General features: G+C 35.4%; 1 protein-coding gene across 1 annotated transcript; it reads left to right on the top strand.

The window, feature by feature from the left end:
* The first annotated feature begins 5168 nt into the window (after positions 1-5168).
* Positions 5169-12579, top strand: LOC133873967 (histidine--tRNA ligase, chloroplastic/mitochondrial). The gene is made up of 11 exons (XM_062311780.1): positions 5169-5642; positions 5741-5836; positions 6535-6623; positions 6830-6959; positions 7648-7740; positions 8849-8923; positions 9384-9501; positions 9971-10113; positions 11332-11460; positions 12039-12202; positions 12294-12579. Exons 1-11 carry the CDS (start codon positions 5280-5282, stop codon positions 12430-12432), a joined length of 1539 nt encoding a protein of 512 aa, XP_062167764.1. The 5' UTR covers positions 5169-5279; the 3' UTR covers positions 12433-12579.
* The last annotated feature ends 1105 nt before the right edge of the window (positions 12580-13684 follow it).

Raw genomic sequence — 13684 nt, 5'->3', positions numbered from 1 at the left:
TGTGATATAAAATAGAGAGAAGTTTAGAATTTTTTGTATAAAAAAGTTGTTAAAAAGTAATTGATATAATATAAAAAGTGAAGAAAGTCGTTAAAAAATGATTGATATGATATAAAAAGTGAAATATTTTAGAGTGATTTTTTCAGGGAAAAAAAAAAAAAAAGTGGTTTGCCAAACATAGCCAATGTTTTCCTCAATCCACTCCTTTTCCAATATTCCAGCCCCAAAAAATGCTTTTAGTGATTTGTATGGAATATGATAAAGACAAATGTTTGTTTTCATTCCCTCACACATTTTTTGGTCATCTTTGTACAAGAGATGTTTAAATCCATCATGAATATGTGATATCCACATATGGGTCTAACAGATTCAACGGTGAATTTTTAGAAAAAGATGGATAAGAGATGTAAAGAAGAATAACATCAAACACATTTCTAGGATGAATTGCAATGCGATTTGTTGTATATTCATCCCTTACCCATCTTTTGCCTATTTTTTTTTTTGCAAATTAATCATTGAATTTGTGAGATCACATGTTGGTCCCACATATTCAATAAGGGATTTGCCCATTTCTTGTATGGAGATAGACAAAAAATAAAAACCAAACATTTCTCGATGGCAATAGTGAAAGAAAACATAATGCTAAAATAAAATAAAGCGAAAAAAATAATAGAAAAGAGACAAGAGATTTTTCACATAATTCGGTCTATGACCTACGTCCACAGGATAAAGCCCAAATGGCTACAGTTTACTCTTATTTCTCTTAATGTTTTCACAATACAATAGACTCCTATTTATAAGAGGGTTTGGGTAGATAGGTATGATAATCAATCAATGTGATTTGATTACCATCAAATCTGCTAAAAATAAATAAATTAAATCAATCAGATTTAATTGATTATAATTACAATATATTTCTTAAACCAAATCTCCAATATATGGAGAGTATATTCTCTAACATCTCCCTGCAAACTCAAGGTGGAAGATACTGAAATCTTGAGTTTGAATTTTTTTTTTTTTTAATTCTTTTTTTATGTTAGGTCAGGTATGACCTAGTTAGGAGAATATCTTACTTCTTCTTCTTCGTCTTTCTCCTCCTTCTTCTTCTTCGAGCCAACTGGGTGTTAAATGGGCATGAACTTAAAATAAGACCACAAATGTCAAAATACAAATAATGGGCCAACTATGGGCCAACTATGAAAGCCAATAATGGGCTGAAATGGGCCTGTGTTTGAAATAATACCACATGAGCCAAAAATTATATGGGGACAACTATGTGCTAAAATTGACATGGGTTTGTAACAATACCACATGCCTAAATAATAGGGCCAACTATGGGCCAAAGAAAATGGGCCATCTATGGACAAAAGAAATGGACTATCTATGGGCCAAAGAAAAAGAGCCAATTGTGGGCTGAAATGGCATGTGTTTTAGAGAATACCTCAAATGCCAAAAGAAAGGTGAGACCATCTATGAGCCAAAGAAAATGAGCCAACTGTGGGTTGAAATGGGCATGGGTGTTAAGAAATACCTCAAATGCCAAAAGAAAGATGGGTAACTTGGCCTCTTTTGATTTTTTTTTTTTTAAATTTTTTTTCTTCTTCTTAATTTTTTTTTTTATTTTATTTTTTTTTTTTTTTCTTCTATTTCTACTTTTTTTTTTTTTTTTTTTCAACTCTCGGAGAAATCATCGCACCACACGTCGCACATTGCACCACGCACTACACACTGTACCACGCACAAAGAAAATCAAGCTGAACAGGAAGAAAACCTTCCAAAATTACCAATAATTGGTTGTGGAATGTGCTGAACCGCCTAAATCAAATCCAAAAGAAAATCGAGATTAAGATATTCCCAATCTGGAAGAGGATAGCCTTATCCCTGTTACAGACTAAGAGCAACCAGTATCCAAACATGTCGTCTTCTCCAATCAAATTGTTGGAAGCCAGCTGGGAACGACTAGAACTCGTTGGAAACACTTCAGAACACCACAGAAGTCACCGAATAACTCAAAATCCACCGGAAAATACCACAACAGCCGCTGACAACCACGAAAACCACCATTAATGGCCAAACGTCGCCGATCAACATATCAGAACCGCCAGAAACTTGACGGAGACAAGCAGTCATCGCCACAAATGATCTGAAAATTGCTCAGAACTCATCGATGACACCAAATAGGACTACCAAAGGGCCAATCGACAACCACCCATTGAGAACCACTGTGAAAAAAGCACGGTAAAAGTTTTGTTTTTTTTTTTTTTTTTTTTTTTTTTTAAATAACGAAATTTCTCTTTTCTATAGGAATAGTATGAACATGAAGAAAAACTGGGGAACAACATTTTTTTTTCTCGTCAAATACACTGTAATATCTATGGTGATGAGATTTGCAAGAGTATTGACTATCAAGGACATAACAAAGAAAAAAGAAACAAAAAAATAATAATTCACAGGACCATTGGATTGAACACTGGTAACGCCTATAGCTCTGATACCATGAAAGAAAACGTAATGCTAAAATAAAATTTCTGCACATATAATTCATCTGTTTTAGCATTTCGTTCGTTTTTGGCCTGGATTTGTAGGGTTGAACAAGAAGTTCTTGATTGTGCAATGGGTTGCTTGCTTGAAAAGGGATAATGCCTTTTAACTTTGCATCTCCATTGGTACAACCTTCTTTTTATATATTAGACTTTCATGTGGGAGTATTCATTCATGTGTTCCAAACCTAATAATTTTCGTTATTTGTAATTGACCTATCATTCAAATATTTTATATATTGCATTGTAATATGAGCATGATTAATTGTGAGATTGAGCCTTGTTGTTTGAAATATGTTCATATGTACATTGTAAATTACAATTGTGGTTTACATTGTTGAGACGAAAAATGGAGTTCGTGGAAAAAGACAAATGAAAACAAGTTTGAAAGAAAAGTGATTTTTCAAAAGTATGATTTTTGAAAATGGAAAGGTCTGGTCTCACAAAAGAGTTTGTGAAAATGTTTTTGTTTGATTTTTGACCTAGTATTGAGAGGGCATTAAACTCTTATGTTCTGCATCTAATGATGAGAGGAAGTTAAACTCTTATTAATTATGAACCTAGTATTGAGAGGGGGTTTAAACTCTTATGTTGTGCATCCAGAGATAAGAGTGAGTTAAATTCTTATGAATTATGCATCCAGTAATGAGAGGGAGTGAAATACTTATTAATTCTAAATCCTATGATGAGTAGGAGTTGAACACTTATACTTCTTACAATCTTACACATGGTTAAACACTCGACAATACTATATATATCTGTAAACGATTTACGCTGTTTATGTTAAATAATTATTGTTTACATTACCACATGATATAAACTGTTTTACTCACTTCATATTATGGGTTATGAAGTTAAATATATGTAGAGAAGAAAATGCAAAGGAAAGTAAAGTTTGTTTTTACTACTATGTATAAACTCCCTAAAATGTTTGACGTGCAAAACGTTTATGGTATTTTATAAACAAACCTTTTACGAAAATTGTACATTATAATAGCTACTTTAGAAAAGAAGAGAGGAAGAGAGATGAATTTTAAAGGAAAAATGGGCTCACATCACACTACAACAAAGGTCAGAATACTTATACGTGCTAAGTCGTTGACTCAAACATACACCTATAAAATTGTGGTAATTTTACAAATGTCGTTGATGAAGTTGTCGATGACGGACTTTATCCATGCTTAGATTACTATCTATGAGGTTGACAAGATGCCTTACATTTGAAGGGCTGACTTATGATAAGTCAATTTTTGGTATAGATATGTATATATATGCCTTTGTGGCGTCTTTTGGAATATTGTAAAGATAATAGTGGTTTCAGTTATTATAATAATACTATGTTTATATTTATAAGATGTAAATTTAGTTAGAAGCTCTGCAACCTTGTGTTGAAAGGTAAGTATGTGGTTTCAAAAATAAAAGAAAAATTTTATACTTGGTAAACTTCTAATGTGAGTGTTTTAGTGAGTAATAGCGCCACGCGACAATTCATATATTTTTCACTATATGACTTTCACATAATTCGGGACGTTACGTTAGGGGTAGTCAAGATGTTTTTGTGGAAAGCTAACAATAATTTGTTGCCAACAAAATGCAACATTTTTAAGACGGATAGCTCAAGATCCTTGTGTCCTATATGTGGTTTAGATGTGGATACCACTAGCCTTATCTTGTGAAGATGCCTGTCAATGAGAGATGTTTAAGCATAATGCAATAGAAACATCCAAAAATATTCTCTTTAGTGACTTTTGATATATTATAGATGAACTGACATCCAAACTAGATGATGCTGACTTTGAGTTGACAGCTATGGAGGGCAGGCAAGAAAAAAATTTGGCTTCATAGAAATTTCATCAAGCTTCTTCAAGATCGTGGGATCAACATGCATGATGATTATTGGGTTAGTTCAATTCAACTATGTGAAGGACCTCCATTGGGTGTTTCAAAAGGTGAATTAGGATGAGATGATTGATATGACAAAAAGAAAGATGGATATTGGAGTGATTGTACGAGACTATGAAGGATGTGTTTTGGCCTCTATATGTTCCACAAAACCTCATATCTCAGATATGATAGTGGCTAAAGCTTTAACAACCTAAGTAGTAGTGGAGTTTAGTTGAGATTTAGAAATATTTGCTTCTGTGCCCGCAAAATGAAGTTATTAATTTTAGATATTTGTATTATATACTATTTGAATCTGCGTAGTTATTAAGATTATTAAATGCGATTATTATCTGCTATTTGCATACGAGGTAATGAGTGTTTTTGATTACTATCTAAATCTATATGCAAGATTAAATAACGTAGTTATTACTATATACAAGTTTAAATACATTAAGATTTAACCTGTTACACAAGTTGTGATGATCAGTCATAAAGGGAATGCAGATGCGGTTATTATCCGCATTCCCTAAAATCGCTACCCGCATCCGCATATGTGAATATTAATTTTTGTTAATTGCATCTGCATTGCGGATAATGAATAGCTGTTAGATGCGGAAAGATGATGAGAACAGTTATTATCTGCTCACGACGAAGTTGTTACACTAACGGCCATAAGCCTATAACATCTGGCCCAAAGTCTCGTTCATCTTGGACCAAAAGCCGTAGAGCTATTTTGTTCACGAGTCATAAGAAATAGGCGAGCCCAACACGAGCTCCAGGTCCAACGTAGCAAACAAGGCGTGCGAGTGGGCGGCGCGCTCCCACTCCCACTCGCACTCTCTCACTGGCACAACAATGGCTGCAAACCCTTCTTCGCTCCTTATCCTCCACCCGCGTCTCAACGTCTATCTCAAGCCCTTCGTTCTCTCTCTCCCTTACTTCTCATCTCCATCCCTCTCTTTCAATGGCGCTCGCAGATTTCTCATCCCCAGACCGCCATTTCCGATAAGCCCTAGAAACCTCTCTTCCTTGTCGTCCACCTCGGTAGCACAGTCTACGGGCGAGAATGGCGGTGGCGGAGGTAGGTCCGGTGCGCTATCTCCGCCGCCGATCACCGAATTCGTGCAGAAGATCGACGTCAATCCTCCCAAGGGAACCAGGGACTTCCCTCCCGAGGAAATGCGCCTGCGCAATTGGCTCTTTCACAATTTCCGAGAGGTGGGTTTCAAAATACACACACACACACACACACACACATATGGTTTGCATTTGATTGGAAGTTGATTGGGTGTGGAATTCTGGTGACTGGAATTTAGGTTTCGCGGTTGTTTGGGTTCGAGGAGGTTGATTTTCCTGTGCTGGAGTCGGAGGCGTTGTTCATTAGAAAATCCGGGGAGGAGATTAGGGACCAGGTTAGTCTCTGCTATATATCTTCTTCTTCTTGTTATTTTATCAGTTGCCATATATACGCATAGTAGACATCACGTAGCACTGCTTAGACTGGAATAATAAGCTTCGGGAGTAAATTAATCACGTCCCGTTATATTTGAAATTGCAGAGTTTATTAGTTCCTCTAACTCAATTTTAATTGGAAGTGATTAAGTAACTCAAAATGGGCGTTTTCCGGTTTCAAATTGTGTAGAAGTCATTCATTAAATGAGAGAACTGGTAGGCTAAATGGTCTTTATTTTCCCAATTTAGTGGCTTGTGCTTGTTTGAGTTTCGAGGCCCTTGAGAGTAATGTAATGCCAGAAAAATTAAGCACCTGGAATTTAAGATTATCACCAAGGAGCAATATGTACAGATATCAGTTAGTGATGATTATTAGTGGGTGATGCCTGCATGACTTTAATCTTTTTCTTTATATGAACTAATGCTGTGGTTGATCCCTGATAGATGTCTTATTTTTCTAAACCCATGTTAGCCAATCAATATACAAGAGTAACCAACTCCCAAGTATGTAAGCACAAGGGAGCTTACATGCACACATGTGTGCATGTCTTTCTGTATGCTGTGAGATTCTTGTTGACAGTGAGTGGCTCTGGGATGTTGTTATTCTGGTAGCCTTCGATCTTTACATCCGCTAAATTTATACTCTTTCACTGTGCAGCTATACTGTTTTGAAGATCGGGGAAATCGTCGAGTTGCATTGAGGCCTGAGCTCACACCTTCTTTGGCGAGGCTGGTGATACAGAAAGGGTACGATTCTGATTCTGCGCATGCTTTTCCATGAAAACAATGCATAGTCTTCATTTTTAATTCGTTGTCTTGTTCCTAGTATTTGCTCAGTTGGTTTTCAAGTTTGATATCTGGAAACTTTTTGTTGTATATAAATTTATGTACATATGATTTTTGTATCCAGGTACAGATGCCAGAATTTGATCTCCATGTTTTTTCTTGTCCAGAAAATCTGTATCCCTTCCATTGAAATGGTTTGGTATAGGACAGTGTTGGCGTTATGAAAGAATGACAAGAGGACGGCGCCGAGAGCACTACCAGTGGAATATGGATATTATTGGTGTACCTGAGGTGACGGTAGGAGCTGCCAACTTGACATACTATATGAACTTTGTACTGGTTCAGTTTTGGTTCCTCTACCAACTCACTAATGTTGGCCTTTATGTGCTGTAGATAAATAGTTGTGGAAGTTTTTAACCATCTTAATACCACATTTAAGTTGTAACTTTTTATCCTTCTCTCTCTCTGATAAATACTCTCACACTCACTCACACACACACACACACGCAGTGATACTGCTTCCTTTTTTCCTATTTCATAAACATAAATTTAGTTTTTTGAGTTTCTTATGCTGTTTCACATGATGCACTCCATGTATTGGATTATAGTGTTATAGGTTGCATTAGGATGCAAAAGTTTGGGGGAAGGAATTTGGATTTCAATACTAAAAGGTCATTTTTTTAATCAGGTATAGAAAATAGCTACCTTTTGATGTTAATGAAAGTCATGGATACTGGAACTTTAGTCATATATGTGAATTGGAAACAAGTAGGTGGAGGGTGTTATTCCAAATTCATTCTCTGGGTGACTTTGTTGGAGAAAGAGCTCCTTTCTCTTTCATTCATTACATATTTAGTTTAAAACCCTCTTTGTCTTGTTAAAGCTTCAATCAAGTACTTCGTATTACACATCCAAAAATTCAAATCCAAACGCAGCTGTACATTCATTTCTTTGTCAAGCTTAAAATTTGCAGTTTTTGATATAGGCTGAAGCAGAACTTATTTCATCTATCGTCACTTTTTTCAAGCGAATTGGAATTACAGCATCAGATGTTGGATTCAAGGTTTCAAGTCGAAAGGTGGGAACAATTCTTTCTATGAACATGGATTAGGGGTCTTTCATGATAACATTCTTCTTTTGGCATTTATTTTTCTTTAAGAGTTTCTTTTGCAAAGTCTTTGTATTTCTGGATACTTCTCAAGGCATTTAAGTATCTGATTTTTGCAAATATTAACTGCTCCTAAGAAGTACATGTTTTGCTGAATTGAGTTTTCTTAGGAAGCAAATATTGAAAATTGCAGGACTTTATTTTTTTTTTTGAGAAGAGACATGTATTTATAAGTGTCTGAACAATATCTACTTAGGTGAAGAAGTAATAGTTTGTAAACTCTTAAAAGATTTGATTGAGAAAAGACATAATGAGAGAGTTGATGAGGATTTATTATTTTTGTGGAGGGTGACTCCTTGATCGTCATTATGTAATTCTCAACCTGAATCAAGCTTGTGATTGCCAGATAGCTTCAATCATTAGAGACATCCACCATCCTAGGAAATTCCTTCTTAGATTGCCCATAAAATTCACCACAGCGCAAATGCCTCTGCACAATTCCATTCACTCTCTTCCTTGGGTCCTAATTGCAACTAGTGATCTAAAACCCTCGTGATGCCCTCCCCACTCTCCCTTTTGTTTTATTTTCCCAAAAATGAAAAAAAGATCTCCAAATGCACTACTAATTTTTTAAAGTACCCTTTGTCAAACTTCCCCAATCGACTAAGCAAACCTCAATATGGAAGTACACTTCTCTAGCATTACATGCATCGTTTACTTTTCTAGCTGCATAAACGATTCTGCCGTGTTTCTTACTGGGGATTCTCTTATAGTGCATGATACTATTATGCGATAATTTTATTCTTTGAACTGTTGGATGAATTGGCAATAAGAGTTACATTGTTGACCTTAGCCTTTAAAATAAATAAAAAATTCGCACTCTAGTCTACCATTATGGGGAAGTCCAGTCTGCTTTTAAACAGTTTTAGTATATAAGGCTAAATGCCACCATCTTCCATGATACTTTATGTGAATATTTTTGTAGCAATCTTTCCACACTCTTTTATGAACAACTGAATCTGGTTTGAGCATTTTTTTTAAGCATATTTTTTTCTGAGTCTTTTCCCTTTCATTACAGGTTTTACAAGAAGTATTGAGGTGCTACTCTATACCTGAAAATTTATTCAGCAAGGTTTGCATAATCATAGACAAGGTGAGCTATGCAAGGTTGCAAGTGTTGAGATGGGATTGTTCTTTTGGAAAACCAAAGCACGTTACTATTCTGTTTTTTTTCTTAAATTGTTTTTTTTTTTTTTCAAAATGTGCTGCTCTTACTTATCAAAAATTAAATTTACCTTTGTTTTATGATATTCTAGTTTAATCTGTTAGATGATGTTAATTCGGTCCTGTGGGTTAGACTCATTAACCTTACACTACCAAGCACATTGCCAGTCTATATAAAAAGGTATTTTGACGTGTTGCTTGTCCTATAATGTTCTTGTAGGGTCATTGCTCTCTGTCCTTTACTTGAATTTAGATATCTAATGTCACTAGCAGTTGTTTTTGTCCCATGTTGCTTGTACATAACCATACATTTGTTACCTGAATTTTCAGATGCTATTTTCTGTAAATTTTAATCGTTTTCTGGGGGATGCATATTTACTTTGAAATAGATAGAGAAGATCCCACTGGATGAGATAAAGAAAGAGTTGAAGTCTACTGGTGTATCGGAAGAGGGTGTTGAGGAGCTATTGCAAGTTCTTTCCATTAAGTCATTGGCGAAATTGGAAGGTTGAGTTTTCTGTCACTTTGATTGAGAAGTTATTTCTTACTAGTTTTGGCCAAACAAGGTGATATAAGTTGTCATCTTCCTTTTATTTTATTTTTTTCTTCTGAAGTGCATAAAGTACATTGTAAAAACTCAACACAATAATCTTTTCTCCCAGTTATTTTGGGTTGCCTACTCCAATTCTGTTCAGCCATTTTCTGAGATCTGTGGTTATCAGGTCTTCTCTGCCTTCCCCTTGTCCTTGAAGATAGAAATGTTTCATATTGTGTGGAAGCATGCTTCTGATGTGTCATTACTTTGCAACACGTTAAGAATAATAAATAACTAAATCTAGTGTATAGTACGACCTTTAGGAAAAACATGGCAGTTGAAGTAGTCCTTCTATTGGTTTCTGTTAATGTACGGTTCCTCTGAACAGAAATGAAACATGAATAATTTCTAATTAGTTGTTTGATATTTGTGTGTACGTAGAGATACTTGGAAGTGCTGGGGAAGCTGTTGCTGATCTGAAGCAGCTATTCTCTCTTGCTGAAAAGTTTGGTTATTCCGAGTGGATTGAATTTGATGCATCTGTTGTTCGTGGGCTCGCATACTATACGGGTATTGTGTTTGAGGTGAGATTTTTTGTACTGTTTTTCTTCTTTGACCTCATGGTCTGAATAAAAATGCCACTATGGAATAAATTGGAGTTTAACTCACTTCCATCTGCTCATTAGGTGCCACCCTCATCCGTAGCTTTTATTGCTTAGATAGTCTCAGACCAGAAGAATAAATTATTGCATTCATTAGCAAATGAGACCAGTAGAATAAATTATTGCATTCATTAGCAAATGAGTCCAGTATAATAAATTATTGCATTCATTAGCAAATGAGTAATGACCTGGAAATTACAGTGTTATTTTGTAAGTTCCAGGCCATGAGGGTTGAATGTTGTGGGCATCGTCACATTGACCGTATGTTTAGTTTTTAGTTTTTTAGGTGCCGAAACATGTAAAATCAATATAAAATATGAGTGAATATATACATCTGGATTTTGTAGCATTATTATTGTAGACCTGAATCCTGCACTAGAATACTCCAAGTTATTCCAGGTGTTTATTCCCTTCATACTTGTGCTGCTTACACGTTGGCATAGATATGACTTGTAAGTATTAACTATCATTAGCTTATGCATGAAGCAAGTGGCACATATGACATCGATTCCTGGCGAAATATTGAAATTCCAGATGTGGCAAACATATGAAACTTTAAGATACAGGTTGATGTTCATTGGTAGTCAGTCCTGCATGTAACACAGGCACTGCACTGGAAAACTTCTAATTTATAGTTTCAGCCTCCAGTTTTGTTCAATGTTGAATATTTTTCCTTAGAAGGAATGGGCGTGAAATTGAATACATGGTTTTACTTGGTCGTACATATTAGACTTCTCTTCGAGGTTGTTACAGTGCAGCTATTCTTTATTTATTTTATTCATAAGTAAATCAATCTTAATAGAAAGCATAGAGCGGCATAACCCAAGTACACATGAAGTATACAAGAGAGACCTCCAATTACGGAGAGAAAGAAGAACACAAGTCCAAAAATTCAGTGAAACTAGGAAAACAAGGACTATGCCACTATCCAAGCATAAAGAGATTTGAACGTATCAGCTTTTACTCTTTACACCGGTCTCTCGCCGATGAATATGCTTCCTTTTAATGAAATGGACACAAGCACTTTTTTTTTTTGCAAGTACAAGCACATTATTTAACTTGACCAAAATGCCTACATTTTTGTTTGTCCCCTCTTCCAAATGAATTTTCTTCCTTTTTTTTTTTTTTTTTTTTCCTCAGGGTTTCGATAGAGAAGGAAAGTTGCGAGCCATTTGTGGTGGTGGGCGATATGACCGGTTACTCTCAACTTTTGGTGGTGATGACCTTCCTGCATGTGGCTTCGGATTTGGAGATGCTGTTATAGTAGAAGTAAGTTCATCCTTTCCTTTCTTCTGCTACACTAGAGTACTGCTTAATGAAGCAAATTTGGGCTGCTATTGTGTAATTACACAAGTAATTCTATGCAAGCGGAATATATTGTGTTTTTTTTTTCTTTTTCTTATAAGTAAGTTTTTTACACCAAAAAGATGCGCCCCAATGTCTATACCACTGTTGTCTTATCAAATATAACAGTGGTTTCTGCCTTGGTCATCCCCCTTTACACATGTTTCTCATTGTCAAGTAATATATGCAGTAACCCACTATATATATGTGTGTGTGTGTTTGTGTTTGTGGCAGTAGTGGAGAACGTAGACTGCAGAATGTATGCCACATCTCACATATTTTTGTCTAACATACAGGGCTTGAGTTAGCATTTAAGGTTGTGAAGAGAATCTTTTTGATGATCACTACCCTTTTCTCTAGGTGTTCATGTTTTTTTCCTTGGTTAAGAGCGCCCAATGGCTCACTGAATAGGAAGTCTCTACTTCCAAAGCAAAATTGAGGTTGTAGTTTGAGTACTTTTAGCAGTGAGCTTGGCATTCACGCTTATGATTGGGTTATTACAGTTGCTCAAGGAGAAGGGACTTGTACCAGAACTCAGCCTTCAAGTAGAGAATATTGTGTGCGCTCTGGATGTTGATCTTCAAGGAGCAGCTGCTAGAGTGGCTAGCATACTCAGAGAAAAAGGCCAAAGTGTAGATTTGGTCTTGGAAAGCAAACCACTTAAATGGTATTAATCCCGTCTTTTTAGATTTTACAGGTTTCCAAATCAATTGCTGATCTTTTATGAATTTTGTTATTCTATTTACCTTCTCCTTCAGGGTTTTCAAACGAGCTGCACGGATAAATGCTTACAGGCTGATATTGGTTGGAAGTTCAGAGTGGCAAAGAGGCATGGTTAGTGTAAAAATCCTTTCTTCTGGTGAACAGTATGAAGTCAAGCTTGATGAACTGGAGTGAGAAGATTTGATTTTTTGGAATTTACGTTTTCTAGGCTCTATTCTTAGGTAGGTTCAACCTTTGTCGATTCATTTTTTTTTATCTGATATTAGCTACTTACCTATTTTTGGTTGAAACATCAATGAATTTAACGCATTTTTTGTGCAAGCTTTGTATGATAATAATGATGGCATGCTTTAACTATTGCAATTATGCACAATATATTATGTGCCGTGGAATTTTTCTCGGGCCTTGCACTATTTGATCATTTGATTATAATTTTCTTTACGAGAAGTGCTATACTTTCCATTTTTTTTTTTTTTTTTTTCAAAAGTTCATTCCCAAATTATGTATCAATCATAGATGAGATCAATTATTTTGAAAAATGTGTTACAATCGTATGATAGTAACACACCATTTGAGAACTATTTTTGATTTTTTTTTTAGAAGTAGAGCATTTTCCTTTTTTTTAAAGGTCGACTATGATCAATTATCAACCATCTTATTAAGTAGTGGAAAAATGGATCAATGACCAAGATTTCATCTCATTGATCAACGCTCATGATTTAGTATGACACTATGACATATAATTAATATAGTTTTATTATAATCACTTAGTTATATATATATATATATATATATTATATTGGACTTAACACTTATACTATACATATACTAGTATCTAATATTATTATATAGTATGTATATTAGGATTCTAAGATATCTATAATAGTGCTTACATATTAATTGGTGTACCTTTTTAATCAATTACATATCAACTGTAAGTGCAGTTGAGTTTGATTGTATAAACTTGTTTTGTAATTGTATTTGGAGAAATTAATTAATAAAATTTGTTTATTTAATTTTTTTTGAGATAAATTTGTTAGGAAATATATTGAAATGAACGGTCCAACTGTTAAAAACGTAAAATATATTGCACCGCAGACAATATCCTTGATATTGCACCTAATCTCAATCTCCCCGACAAGTGGTTGGGCCTTTATGGGCATTGAGTAAGATTCTCTGGGGGGTGGACCGGGGGGTCGTGTTTGTTGTCATTGCCCACGTGACCAAAGACACTCGTCATTCAACGTTAGCAGCTTTGGTGGTTCTGTATGTAGGACAAACAAGCATAGCATCATCTTTACGTGTCAGCGCTTCATTAGCCTGGACATTAATGCCCACCTGCTTGGGCTTTTGCATCACGTGGTCTCTGTACATACACCACCGCCCTTTCAAACCAGTTGCAGCTCTGGGCCAGGGCCTAGTACAA

This window comes from Alnus glutinosa, chromosome 7 (genome assembly GCF_958979055.1).
Source record: "Alnus glutinosa chromosome 7, dhAlnGlut1.1, whole genome shotgun sequence".
Taxonomy (NCBI): domain Eukaryota; kingdom Viridiplantae; phylum Streptophyta; class Magnoliopsida; order Fagales; family Betulaceae; genus Alnus; species Alnus glutinosa.
Note: the sequence above shows the minus strand (reverse complement) of the source record. Positions and strands in the feature narration are given on the sequence as shown.